The 14,963-nt window shown below is 36.4% G+C and overlaps 1 protein-coding gene across 1 annotated transcript in view; it reads right to left on the bottom strand.

The window, feature by feature from the left end:
* LOC123323010 (glutamate receptor ionotropic, kainate 2) overlaps positions 1–14,963 on the bottom strand; it is a 540,373-nt gene that overhangs the window by 103,194 nt on the left and 422,216 nt on the right. The window contains exon 11 of the mRNA XM_044911184.1: positions 14,792–14,896. Coding sequence (XP_044767119.1) covers positions 14,792–14,896 — 105 coding nt within the window. The remainder of the gene's footprint in view (positions 1–14,791; positions 14,897–14,963) is intronic.

The following is a 14,963-nucleotide window of genomic DNA, read 5'->3' as shown; positions in this document are numbered from 1 at the left end:
TATTTCAGCAAATCTATTTATCAAATCAGCCATAGCTGATGACGATTTCAGTTTTTTAAGTTGTTCCCCCTCTATTGACAATAACGACATGTCTTACAGCCGTTCCTGTCCCATAGAAGTCCTCAGATAATTTTTTATGAGTTTCAATTTTGAAAAACTCCTTTCAGCGATTGCAGTTGTATCCGGAAGGGTCTAAAATAAAAGGCATGCAGTAATATCGTCCGGAAAACTGGATGCAAAGCTATTGAATTTTATCAGGACTAATTCTGAAAGTTCTTTGATGGCACGAATTTTCTGAATTCCAGATTTTAAGTATTCATATCTATCTGAATTATCGATTCGGTGTCATTACATTCATTTCAAAATCCCGTTCATTAACGAGATTTTGAAATGAATGGTTGTCTTAGCAGTTATTCACAAAAATGCCATTGTAAAACCTGTAAGAGGTTTTGGATAACATTTTTAGGAATTTTTGCTTACAGACATTCAGGGGCCCCTAAAGCCTGGGGGCCCCGTATCACTGATACCGCTGATACCGCGGTAGCTACGCCCCTGTCCGTAAGTGTTTTTGCTTCATAACACACATTACTATCAAAATTTACTCTTCCGAAAAACATTAACATTTTTATTTCCTTCCATAAAACAACAATGAGAATGTACTATCATAAGATAGTACATCTCGACACATTTCCTAGCGCTTAAAATCAGATTATTTATTGCCCTTCTTATCTTATCGGGATATTGTTTAACTTCTGTCGAGGGTTTTTTTATGCTCTGTCGCAAATGCTCCTGTGAAGTGTTTGTCACTTTTTCACGCACACTCAGTGGGAACTGAGAATTTAAAATGAAAAAGAATTGAGCAGAATTTAAAAAAATTCAGAATCTCGACGGAATACAATGAATAATATTACCAAAGGAATAAAAACAATGCCTCATTTCGAAAAAATGACATAAAGCATGAATGCGTCCAGTTTCTATTCCCTTCTGACAAGTTTGCCATGCAAAGTGAAAATTGAATTCCTTGGAACGAATGATGTAGTTTTTCATGGCAATAACGAAATTTCTGTAAGGGATGTGAAAAATATATATTGTAGAGCTTGAAAGCAAAATCATGATATTCTGAGTACTGCCCTGAAAATATTGATATTTTATGAGCCGTTTGGAAGAGTTTACTGAAGTGAACAAACCCATACAAGTTGATCGAAATCAGACCTTGCAGTAAAGAGTTATGGTTATCGCAAATTTAGGCCAATGTTCATCAATCACCCCGTATCTCCGGAACTAATAGCCTTAGGATACAGAACAAGCAACTTTTCTGAAAGGCCAGGATGACCTGCATTCACCATTAGGCTATGGCCAACGACTCATGAAACACCCTGTATATTCATTGTTCCCAGAGAGTGTATTGAGTATAGATTATCAGCCTTTCTTCCCAATAATTATCATGTCGCTGTAAGCAAAATTTGATTATTTACAAGTAGGTAGGTATAATAAAATAATTTTGCTGTAGCTAAGAGGAGAGCTAAATTTCGATTAATAAAATTAATGAACCCAAAAGAGCCCTGATTTTCCAGACAATTGTAACAACAAAGTTCAATCTAGTTAACCAACAGGTACCGTTGAAACACAAAATCGAATCTCATGTTAACCTTCATCATTCCAACCTCTATTACCTCCTATGTAATTATTCAAACTTTAGGTACAGGCTCTGAGCTTTTCTACGTGGATTTTCCGAATAAAATACTAATTACTTAAATAGTTTTGTCTAACTGGAGGTTCAAAGAATTCCTAATTTCAACGACCTATACAGAATGTTGACTAGGAACATTCCTGTACATCTCATATGAAGGAAATAAAAACTGGCTCTTCCTCCTCCGTTTGTCGCAGCGCCAAATAATTACAACTTCTGTTTCGACTTCATTTTCCACTTCGCTACTCGTTTGAAGGTTCTGCAATTAAGCTGATAACAGTGTGAATTGTTTGCTTTTGTAGTTCGGCAATTTATTGGATGCACCAGAATTTTGAAGCTTATTTGGCTCGAACTGATGTGAACCTTTCCGATAATAATTGTAGTTTATCTAGGTTTCAATGAATGCCTTTTTCTTCGCTATCAGCGGACGTTAGGGGAACTATCATTTTGAATGAAACCATAAGAGTAGATTTAGATTATTTGAGGGGCTACATTACCCTGCGACCTTAAGTATTGTAACCAGTCCGGCCCTTGCGGTCGGACCTTTCGAGAACCAGGGCGGTCGCTTCCTTCTGGAAGATTCGCGAAAGGTTCGCGAAGGTACCTGAATGTTTCCGGCGCCTATATAAGCCCAGCGGAGGAGCAGGTAGGCAAGTACAAGTACAGTAATAGTGCAAGCGACTAGTGGAAATAAACAAGAGTGGAAATAAATAGTAGTGTAATAGTTAGTTTGTGAGTTATATGTGTATTAAGTGTAAATAAATAATTTTAATAAGTTGGACGTTTTAATCAAGCGAAGAAAACGTTACATTGGTGTCAAGTGTGCGGTTCAACATCGCTCAAATTAAATAAATAATTTCGGTTATTTGTTCATGCCAGTGACCACAAGATTACAGAACGCGATGGAGACTCAAGCGGTAATGGACTTTTTGAGAAAATTAAATGAGAAAATGGACGAGAATTCTTGTAAGTTGGAAGAAAATTCTCGAAAATTAAATGAGAAAATGGACGAGAACTCTTGTAAGTTGAACGAACAAATAATGGTCCAAATGGAAGAAAATTCTCGAAAATTGAATGAGAACATGGACCAGATTAAGGAAAATTGTAATGATGTGGTGAGTCAACTTACAGATAAATTGGATAAGAAACTGGAAACCATAAATGAAAAATTTGAAAAAGTAGACGAGAAGTTTGATAGAGTTGACGAAAAGTTTGACAAAGTTTATGACGACGTTAATGGAAAATTGGAAGAAATGGCAGGAATAATTGAACATCATTCCAAATTGATAGATTCCTTGAAAAGAATGTCAAACAGAACAGATATTTTGGCTTCAACACCCTACAGCACAGCGAAAGCGGAAAATGACGGCGAAGGTAGTAGAATGAAGATGAAGCCTCCAACTTTTGATGGAAAAATACCCTGGTCGACATATCAGAAACAGTTTGAAGCTGCTGCGCTGGCGAACAATTGGAACGAAAACGAAAAAGCCACGGCATTAATTATAGCTCTACGAGGAGAGGCACTCAACATTTTGCAGACGATCCCGGAGAGTCAACAAGCCTGTTACGAAGTTCTTACATCGAAACTTCAGATGAGATATGGTGATGCTCATCTACAACAAGTATACCATGCACAAATAAAGAACCGAGTGCAGAAAACAGGGGAAAATCTCCAGGAGTTTGAAGCTGATGTGGCGAGATTAGTCAGGCTGGCTTATCCATCTGCTCCAGACAGCTTCCTGGAACAGCTATCAATCCAGACATTCGTGGATGAGATAAAGGATAGCGAAATACAACAAGCCCTGAGACTAGCACGCCCTAGAACCGTAGATGATGCCTTAGCCCAGGCTTTGGAAATCGAAGCAGCGAAGCAAGCGTCGCATAGGGGAGACCATCGTGTAAGACAAGAGCAAGGAACAGATCGATCTGTTGAGGAGATTGTCAGAGAAAAAGTCCGCAGAATATTGCTTGCTGGGAAAAAGGATGCTGTGTGCTGGAACTGCAACAAAAGGAGGCATTTCAAGCAAAATCGTCCAGAATTTGAAAGGGCTACAGCTGGGAAAATAAAAGGAGTCGCTGTGGTAGACAATGGTTCGACCAAAACCATTGAATGTCCCCAGAATTCCAGCCATTGTTCGCGCCTGGAAGAAAAGATCGATTTAAGGCGAACCACCGTAATCGAAGACGATTGGCTACCTGAAGAAATTCAACGAGCACAAGAGGAAGATAAGGACTTGAAAGTACTCCTGAGTTGGAAGAAGAGCGGTAGACGACCTACTTGGGAAGAAGTATCCAAACTGAGCCAGAATGTAAAGTCGTATTGGGCACAATGGGAAACGTTGAAGATTGATGGAGGTCTTCTGAAACGTTGTTGGGAAAATGAAGATGGAACTGAGCAGAGACTTCAGTTGATTGTGCCGAAGAGCCGTGTGACAGACATTCTGACCAGACTACATAACGGAACTTCAGGTGGACATTTCGGGATAACCAAGACGTTGGAAAAAGTCAGGCAGCGATTTTATTGGCCAAATTGTAAGAGGGACGTTAAAGATTGGTGTAGAAGATGCAAGGTTTGTGCTGCTGCTAACGGACCTTATGGTAAAGGAAAAGCACCAATGAGGCAATATAACGTCGGATCCCCCATGGAACGAGTAGCTATCGACATCGCTGGCCCCTTTCCCGAAACAGACCATGGAAACAAGTACATTTTGGTAGCGATGGACTATTTCACGAAATGGGTGGAAGCCTACGGTATTCCTAATCAAGAGGCAAGTACGGTAGCTGATAAATTGGTCAGAGAATTCTTCTGCAGGTTTGGAATACCTCTGGAGCTGCATTGTGATCAAGGCCGAAATTTCGAATCGAAGTTATTCCAAGAAGTATGCAGCAAATTGGGGATTCACAAAACAAGGACTACACCTCTTCATCCACAATCAGACGGCATGGTCGAACGAATGAATCGGACCATGGGAAAACATCTGGCCAAAGTAGTTTCTGATCACCAGCGGGATTGGGATGAATATTTACATCTATTCACCATGGCATATAGATCTTCGGTTCAAGAATCTACCAAGGAAACTCCAGCCAGTATAATGTTCGGCCGAGAAATAAGGCTGCCTTGCGACTTAGAGTTTGGATGTAAGCCTGGAGAGGACGTAGCTGGGGAGGACTACGTTAGTAAATTAAGGAACAAGCTGGATTACATTCATGACAAGGTACGCAATCAAATGCAGCAAGCAAGTGACCGAATGAAAATGCGCTACGACATCAAGGCTATTGAAGGTGGATTCACCACTGGAGATCTGGTGTGGCTACATAATCCACAAAGGAGGAAAGGTTTTTCACCAAAGCTGCAGAGACAGTGGGAGGGACCGTATGAAATAATCAAGAGGATAAATGATGTAGTTTACCGGATAAGGAAGCTCCCCAGAGGAAAACAAAAGGTTGTCCATTTCAACCGATTAGCCCCGTACGCGCAGGACAAAGAAGAAGTACGTCTTGTGGAAGCCCCGATGCAAGGTAGCAGCGATTACCAGAAGTTTATGGATTGCTATGGTGAGACACGCGTTGCACGGTTCGGCGTTACACAGGAAGTACATCAAGATTTCTTTACCGTGTCTAAGGAATACTCTTTCGCTCATTGCGTAGCGGAGGACCTTCGTATGAGCAAAGGAATAGCCAGAGTATTCAGAAATAAATTTGGACGTCAGGAACAACTATTGCGACAGCAGCCAAAAATCGGAAAAGTTTTGAAATTGAAGGCTGAAGGTCGGTTCATTTATTACCTAGTCACCAAGCGACATTCCTATCAGAAGCCAACCTATCAGAATCTATGGACGGCACTGCATAGCTTGAAAGAAGACCTTCAACGCTTTGGAGTTAGGAAATTAGCTGTTCCCAAGCTCGGTTGTGGATTGGACCAGCTGAATTGGCGAGTTGTGCGAAGCATGCTGGAGGTGGTATTTCAGGGGACTGGTATACGGATCCTGGTGTGCAGTTTCAACCCAAAGCAGGCCAGGGAGCCTGGAAAAACTGTGGAGTGCTACTTCCATCAGAATGGCTACTGTAGGAATGGTGATGACTGCAAGTTTCGCCACGGTCCTCGGAGAAATTCACTAAATCTGTTCTGGGACAGAACAGGCTTAAGGAGGGGACAGTGTAACCAGTCCGGCCCTTGCGGTCGGACCTTTCGAGAACCAGGGCGGTCGCTTCCTTCTGGAAGATTCGCGAAAGGTTCGCGAAGGTACCTGAATGTTTCCGGCGCCTATATAAGCCCAGCGGAGGAGCAGGTAGGCAAGTACAAGTACAGTAATAGTGCAAGCGACTAGTGGAAATAAACAAGAGTGGAAATAAATAGTAGTGTAATAGTTAGTTTGTGAGTTATATGTGTATTAAGTGTAAATAAATAATTTTAATAAGTTGGACGTTTTAATCAAGCGAAGAAAACGTTACAGTATTGTGCTTCATATAGAGAGAGCTGTTCTCTGGTTTATGACATCTGACATCTAGAGCTCGCTCTAAAGTATTTCTGAGTGGGCTAGCATAGCGCAATTCGGTTCAAACCTCATAAGAAGGATGATGACGTAAAAGGTGGCAAGGTCTAGCTGACTGACAGAACTCGGTTCGTTAGCAGTGCCGTAGCATAGACAATGGGTAAAGTTATAAAGAACATTACTTTGAATAACTTCAACTTCCGTGCGTTGTTCGAGTTAAGAATAAGTCACAAAAACACAGCTGCGCTCATGAGTTAATAGAGTTGAATAAATAAGAATCGATTCATTCAAAATCATTGCATCATCGCCTAACGTGATATGATTTTGATAGCTACGCCAATGCTGCACTCGTATCTTCCAGAATGATTCTTATAGGATCTACCCTTTGAGGATTACTTCAAAAGTCTTTCTTGTAGGTGGCACAGAAATCTTCCGGTCCAATAAAACGCTTCGTGTACTTTTCTGGCAAGTGTATATTGACCTTCTTATTCTTTTTGAATGTCTGATTCCTTCTTGCCTATTTTATTGTTTTTTATCAATATGGATTTTGATTACCTATATGATAATATCATCATGTTATGAGAGATTAGTGTTTTCATTATAATGCATCGAATTTGGCACACACTGTACAGGGTGGGCAAATTTCGATGTTTTAGCACTACAGTTTTTAAACCAGAGGAGATAGGTACACAAAATCTGATACCCCATTCTCGTTCTCTTTTTCTGAGAAACTAACAATAGTAGTAGTCATTTTTAGCCATTTTCTTTTGTTTTCGAGTTATAAGCAAAAAGTGGAAAAATGGCGATATCGAATTGAATTTATATCTCCGCTAATATTGATGATAGAGCTCTGAAATTGAAACATTCTGCAGGCACTTTTTCACGTAGAATCCAGTGGCGTGCTTGCCTTTTTAGCAGGATTTGTAATTACGAAGCAATGACCCAAAGTCATGTTTTTTTAAATGGGAACACTAGTTTTCTGTGCAATTTTTTGAAAGCTTAATTTTTACTGATTTCAAAAATATATAACATCATATGACTTGTATCAATATAAATAATAGAAAATGGTCAAAAACCATTTTTCTCAATATTTCTATGGTTTCAACTTTTGATGAGCATAGAAAAATATAGCATCGTATGATTACCAGTGTCTCTTTCTATAAGTCCTTTCATTATTATGAAAATTTATGAAATATATCTTGATTCAAATTTTGTGAAAAGCATAAAAAGAATGACATTGCCGGAAGGAGACTGCTTTTGTTATAGGAAACTCTATTTTTCTCTGCTCGTCAAAAGTTGAAACCATAAAAATATTGGGAAAAAGTGTTTTTGACCATTTTCCATTATTTATATTGATACAAACCATATGATGTTATATATTTCTGAAATCAGTAAAAATTAAGCTTTCAAAAAATTGCCCAGAAAACTTGTGTTCCTATTTAAAAAAACATAACTTTGGGTCATAGCTCCGTAATTAAAAATCCTGCTAAAAAGGCGCGCACGCCACTGGATTCTACGTAAAAAAGTGCCTGTATAATGTTTCAATTTCAGAGCTCTATCATCAGTATTAGCGGAGATATAAATTTATTTCGATATCGCCATTTTTCCAATTTTTGCTTATAACTCGAAAACAAAAGAAAGTGGCCAAAAATCACTACTACTATTGTTAGTTTCTCAGAAAAAGGGAACGAGAATGGGGTATCAGATTTTGTCTATCTCCTCTGGTTTAAAAGCTGTAGTGCTAAAACATCGAAATTTGCCCACCCTGTACAGTGCATCCCATTTTGGGTGAGACAGACAGGTTTCTGGCTTGCTATTCAAGATAGAGCCTTGCGGTTTTTACGTTCCTGTCCTACTTTCTTGTGAAACTTAAGTTGTCCTAATCGGATTTTGCATAACTGTTTCTGTTTATGGAATACAGGGTGATTTTGGGAATTGATACTTTTCGGACCCTTCCTTTATCTCCGAAGTTATTAGAAATAATGCTGAGCTAAAAACTACGTCTGATACAGAATTCTGCGTAGAATCCAGGAGCGTACTCAACATTTTTTTTCGAGGTATGATTTTGAAGATACGACACAAACCTATATTTTTTTCAATGGAACACCCTGTATTTCATTACTTCGTTGAATTTGTTTTTTTTTCCTTCAAAATGATGTATAGTATTATATAGGTAGGATGTTCAAAAATGCTAAAAAACACTGAAACATCACATAATGATGATTTTTGTTATTGGGCCATGGATTTCCCATATAAAAGATAAATCATTTGGATAATTTTCATTTGTGATTTTTACTTATAGGATATTTAGCGAACAAAGATAATACACTCATCACTAAAACGAAAAACAAAACTTAGGTACCTACCCAGATGAAATCATAATACAAATTAGATACAGAAGAAATACTCAATAAAATATTCATCATTGATACAAATTTCTACCATTACATAATATCTTACTAATTAAACTGTTCAAATTACAGTCCATTGTCCCTAATACATAATTGACAAACCTTTTCAATATACGGCTGTTGTGTCTGAAAGACAATAATAATGCATAGCGATGACAGCTAGATCAGATTTGTTTTTTCTCTCCAATATGCCTACCTGATAAAACAATGCTGCCAAATGCATAGTAGCCATAATAACAACAAGAATGCTTTTATCAACAATGACCTATTACTTTCAATAATCAATAAAATACAGGGTATCGATTGAAATTTATTCTGGGAGGATTCTGCATTTCTTCATAAACTTTTTAGGGTTTTCACTCCCAATCTCTGAAACAAAATCAATTAAAAATGAAATCAACGATTTGCTCCTGACAAATTAGTGCAAGAATTTACGCAGGAGCAAATGGTTGATTTCATTTTTAATTGATTTTGTTCCAGAGATTGGGAGTGAAAACCCTAAAAAATTATGAAAAAAAAATACAGGGTGTTTAGGTTTTGTCGTATCTTCAAAATCATACCCCGAAAAAAAAAATTAAGTATGCCCCTGGATTCTACGCAGAATTCTGTATCAGACGCAGTTTTTAGCTCAGCATTATTTCTAATAACTTCGGAGATAAAGGAAGGGTCCGAAAGTATCAATTTCCAAAATCGCCCTGTATCTCATAAACGGAAACAGTTATGCAAAATCTGATTAGGCCAACTTGGGTTTCACAAAAAAGTAGTACAGGAACGTGAAAACCGTAAATAACAAGCGTCTCACCCAAAATGGGATGCACTGTACAGGCTGGACAAAATTCATTGTCTATTGAGGGGATCTCGAGAACTATAGAAGCTAGAAGAAAACGGATGACACATTCCGAGCTCTTTTTTCTCTGAAAATAATGGTGAAAACACTGAAAACCGTAGAGTCCTAAGTTTCTTCGTTTTTGAGTTATGTATTAGCAAAAAATTAGATTTCGACGATTTTGAAAAGTTCTCATAACTTTTTTGTCTTTTTAGTAGCAGATCTAAAACTTGAACCTTCTACAGGCACTTTTTTACGTAGACGAGCTCAGAATATTTTTCATTTCGAACCATCAGTAAATTCTGAACGAATACACAACTTCAAATAATAATAATTTTGAATTGCCCGAAAACTCTGTGTCAACAAGGTTCTCAACTGGTATTATACACATAGGTATACACAACTCAGAATTTCGAACATAAAAAAATTTCACTTTTTAGTTGATAAAAATTCCACAACAATCACTTATTCTCAATCACCTTAATTAATTGTCCTTTTAACTTCACTCACTCGTTTAATTTTTTATAATCCTTTGCACTTTCATTATTTAATTTGTTCTTTTCGAATTGTCGATGGTCGGAAAATTATACTATGAATCCTTTCACTTCCTTTATTCCAAATATTGGAAGGTATTCTCACAGGATGAGGACAGGATCAATAAAACAAAACGTCGGCATCATAGAGTATTAATTTTTTTTTTCTCATTCAATTCATTCGTATTCGAGATATTCAATTTTGAATTTCGTACAGTACCAGTCATTTCGCTAACCATGCTATGTGAAATCATCAATTATTCGACTAATTCATTCTGTGGTTACGATGGTAACCGTTAATTGTCAACATTAGACTACGAAATACTTATTATTGGTAATTACTTTCTTCAACAATTAAGGTGAAAATGGTTTATCCATCGTACATCCATCGTACAGAAGATTTATTCAATCGATTGCACCCAAAAAAGCACATCTGCAGAAAGTTCGTTTTAGAACCGCATTCGGTATTCTTGAAAAATAAAGAAATAATTTACATTCTTTCTGAAAAAGAATAAACCATTTTCACCTTAATTGTTGAGGAAAGTAATTACTAATAATAAGTATTTCGTTGTCTAATGTTGACAATTAACGGTTACCATCGTAACCACATAATGAATTACTCGAATAATTGATGATTTCACATAGCATGGTTAGCGAAATGACTGGTGCTGTACGAAATTCAAAATTGAATATCTCGAAAACGAATGCATTAAATGAGAAAAAAAATAATACGCTGAGTTCAGGATAAGAAGGCCTTTCAAATGAGGTATCATTCACCCTATCTTTCCTATTCAAAATTTAGGGGTTGGTGTTCTAACACTAAGGGTTGAAGGGATATAGTTGTTAATTTGACCTTAAAAGTTCTCCCCCTCGAAGTAAAAGTCGATGTGTTCGAGCATTTTTTCGAAATAAATTTATTGCGCCCGTTATCTCGTCTGTTTCGTTTTAAAAAGCCCACCCTGTATATACAATTCAACAACAATGACCTTAACTTAACTAAACAAGACAATTCTTCCAGCTGAGAAACCTTTTTGATCTAGTATGCATATCTGAAGGAATAATAATTTATTTCAGACAAGAAATTTTTTCGACTGGAAATTCACTTCTATTAAATTTTGAAGGAAAAATAATGACTGATAATATATGCTAAAATTCTTCATTTAGTTACCAAAAAAGCTACAACACTTCTCATGGGAATGAGTACATAATTTAGCAGCAAACTCTTGTTGAATCGCATATTATTTCAATTTCATTGTAGTTCATGAAATGTTAAACGATCTAGCTGTATGATTTTATGAATTTTTCCATCAATTTCCTTTCATACGCAACGAACTTCTGATTTAATTCGTATTCCATACGACGGATATTCGAGTGTATATTCCATTAAGCATCTGTTTGAATTTCAGATTGGATTTCATGAGCTTTTCAAGTTGTGTTTAAGTTTGATCTCGCTTTTGAGGCTCTCCTGATTCTAGAAATCGGTAGAATTTCTTGTGAGAATTCTGCTGATGAAATTTGTTCGTTTCCAATCCTGGAATTGTTTGGAGAGGTTGTTATTGACTGAGACGTTGAACTAATTAGCAATGTAAATTAATAATAATATCAATATTAGCCCAACTAGAGGCATAAAATCGATAGATCAAAGTTCCACCCAAATGATCAGAAACTATCTGAGTTAATAAAACCTTATATTAAGATTAAGTTGGTATTATAATTGGCATAAATTTCATTACATGAATCTTTTCACAATTTCTTGTTCTTTGGAATTTTATTATGCCATGAAATTATTATTGAATGTATACAGGATGTTTCATGAGTCGTTGGCCATAGCGCAATGGTGAATGCAGGTCATACAGGCCTTTCAGAAAACTTGCTTGTTTTGTATCCTAAGGCTATTAGTTTCGGAGATACGGGGTGATTCATGAATATTGGCCAAAATTTGCGATAGCCATAACTCTGGACTGCAAGCTCCGATTTCGATCAAATTTTATAGGTTTGTTCACTTCAGAAAGCTCTTCCAAACGGTTCATGAAATATCAATATTTTCAGGGCAGTACTCAGAGTATCATGATTTCTCATTCAAGCCTCAATATCTATATTTTTTACATCCTTTACAGAAATTTCGTTATTGCCACTAAAAACTATGTAATTTATTCTAAGAAATTCAATTTTCACTTCGCATGGCACACTTGTATCAAGGGAATAGGAACCGGACGAGTGTATTTGCTTAAAAGCACCCATAAGTATTGAAATTTATTCTTCAACAATGAAATTGTACAATCATATGAGATGTTCGAAATGGAGTTCTATCACGACACATTTCCTAGCGCTTAAAATTAGATTATTTATTGCCCTTCCCATCAAATCGGGATTTTGTTTAACTTCTGCACAGGCTTCTTCTATCCTCTGCCGCAAATGCTCCCGTGAAGTCAGAAGTCACTTTTTCACGCACACTCATGGGGAACTGAGGGTTTAAAATGAAAATGAGAATTAAAAAAAATTCAAATTCTCGACCGAAGACAATGAATAATATCACCAATGGAATAAAAACAGGACCGCATTTCGAAAAAATGACATAAAACATGAATTCGTTCGGTTCCTTCATTGTTGTTTTATGAAAGGAAATAAAAAGGTTAAGGTTTTTCGGAAGAATAAATTTTAATAGTTACGTGTGTTGTGAAGCAAATACTCTTACGGATTACATTCTCCAAAAGTGTTTTACATCACTTATATCTAAATTCAATATGTAATTTCAGAAGAATTCACAGCTCGACTTTGTATACTTTAAACACTTTTTTACGAACACTCAGTATGTGCTGAGGGTTTAAAATGAAGAAGAATGGAACATAATTCAAAATAATTCAGAATCTCGGCAAAGGACAATAAATTTTATTACCGAAGGAATAAAAAGAGGACCGCATTTCGAAAAAATGACATAAAATATGAATTCGTCCGGTTCCTATTCCCTTGTGGCAAGTGTGCCATGCAAAGTGAAAACTGAATTCGTTAGAATCGTTTATGTAGTTTTTCATGGCAATAAGGAAATTTCTGCAAGGGATGTGAAAAATATAGATTTTGGTGCTTGAATGAAAAATCATGATATTCTGAGTACTGCCCTGAAAATATTGGTATTTTGGAAGAGCTTTCTGAAGTGAACAAACCCACATAATTTGATCGAAATCGGACCTAGCATTCCAGAGTTATGGGTATCGCAAATTTAGGTCAATATTCATCCCCGTGTCTCCGACACTAATAGCCTTAGGATGCAAAACAAGCAAATTTTCTGAAAGGCCTGGATGACCTGCATTTACCATTGGGCTATGGCCAATGACTCATGAAACAGCCTGTATGACCTTTTTCTATCTTCTAATTTGCAGATTACAACATGGTTATCGCCAGGAGTATACTCATGTTGATAAATCTGGTAAAAACTGAGATCTTGATACATCTCCCCCATGAATAACCAACCACATTTGGATGTTTTGAGTATCAAAAGGTTTCCCATAATTGATAAATGGTTTTATCATTACGTAGTCCTGATCCCATTCTATCGGCTTCATTTTCAGTTAAAATTTATTTTTCGAACGCATCCCAGGTGTCCGGGATTTTCCCTTATCCAACTGAAAACTTAACCAGGGGGAAACATTCGTACATGTACAATGCTGTGATATATTCTTGTTTAGTACTGATTTATTATAGGTGCCTAATGGAAATTCTCTAGGTGTCTTATCAACTCGAATGCGTGGTAGATAGGTAGCTACGTCGACGTTATGGCATTAGGGTGTGATAATTAGATTGAGGTAAATATAGGAATTGTGTAATAAGTAAATCTGTGGCTGCAAATTATATTTGGTAAACAAACATTGCCTTCCACTAATCTAGGATAAGCTGTATTTAGTTGATGACGAATCGCAACAAGAATAAACTCACAGGCTTTCCGTTTATCATAATTACTTGAAAATGCTTTAAATTTCACGAATCGATATTGAGAGTAAAAATGAGAAAAAAATAATAATATAATAATAACTTCATCGAGTATAATTTCTGCACTCGATTTTAGTATTCGTTTGCTGATTGTATTCACACCAGTTTAGAGGAGGTGTAGTTTATCTACATCTCCTTTTGACTATATGTAGATAAACTACATTTCCTCTACACTGGTGTAAATCAAATCGAGTGTAGAAAAGTGCTACACTTTTATGCAAACGAAAGGACATAAAATGTTCAAATTCAAATCAATAATAATCCTTGAACCCATAATTTTTATCGACATGTGAGCTAACCAGGGTGTAATTTTGAACAAAATGAAATATGGGAAATTTGATTTTTCATTGCGTTCACCCAAACTAATGTGATTATCCAGAAAACTGAACAATAGAGAGAATCATCAATTATATTTACTGAGCAGCTTGGAGTTCATCGTCTTCTTCGAATTATTATTTTCGCGTTTATTTAAATATGGTTGCCGTATTGTGAAAATGACATAGAATGTTTTTAAGAGAGCATTTCTGAAATCAGAATTTTCGGACAAAAAGCAATATGTTAAAATTAAAAAGAACTATATTTTTCGCTATATTTGAGTTATGAGGATTTTGATGACATATATTTTGAAATCTAAGAAAAGAGCCCATTCACTGAATCTCATCAACTTGAATTACTATAGAGCACAATACGTAAAAAATTTTATGAGCAATGAACAATGCAAAGAAATTCAGAATCGATAAATCTCACAGATATACAATTATTTATATTGCACAAGCAATAAAATCCAGTACTGACGATAAATATTGAAGGTTTTGATTTCACACGCCTTCATGTTTATAATTATTAATTCTTACCTTGAAAAGTATTCCTATGCCTAAATTCATAAATGGCTTTGTGAAGTCGATCACACTTTCCCTCGCATAGTTGATCGTCATGGAAGCCACAGCTAAATCGGCTCGCTTAAAAAAATATTTCAGCTGTTGAATGTTATATTTAATATCATAAATTTGTTCGTCATATTAATGA

This window comes from Coccinella septempunctata, chromosome 1 (assembly GCF_907165205.1).
Source record: "Coccinella septempunctata chromosome 1, icCocSept1.1, whole genome shotgun sequence".
NCBI classification, from domain to species: domain Eukaryota; kingdom Metazoa; phylum Arthropoda; class Insecta; order Coleoptera; family Coccinellidae; genus Coccinella; species Coccinella septempunctata.
The sequence above is the reverse complement of the archived record's forward strand: the minus strand, read 5'-3'. Positions and strand labels throughout refer to the sequence as shown.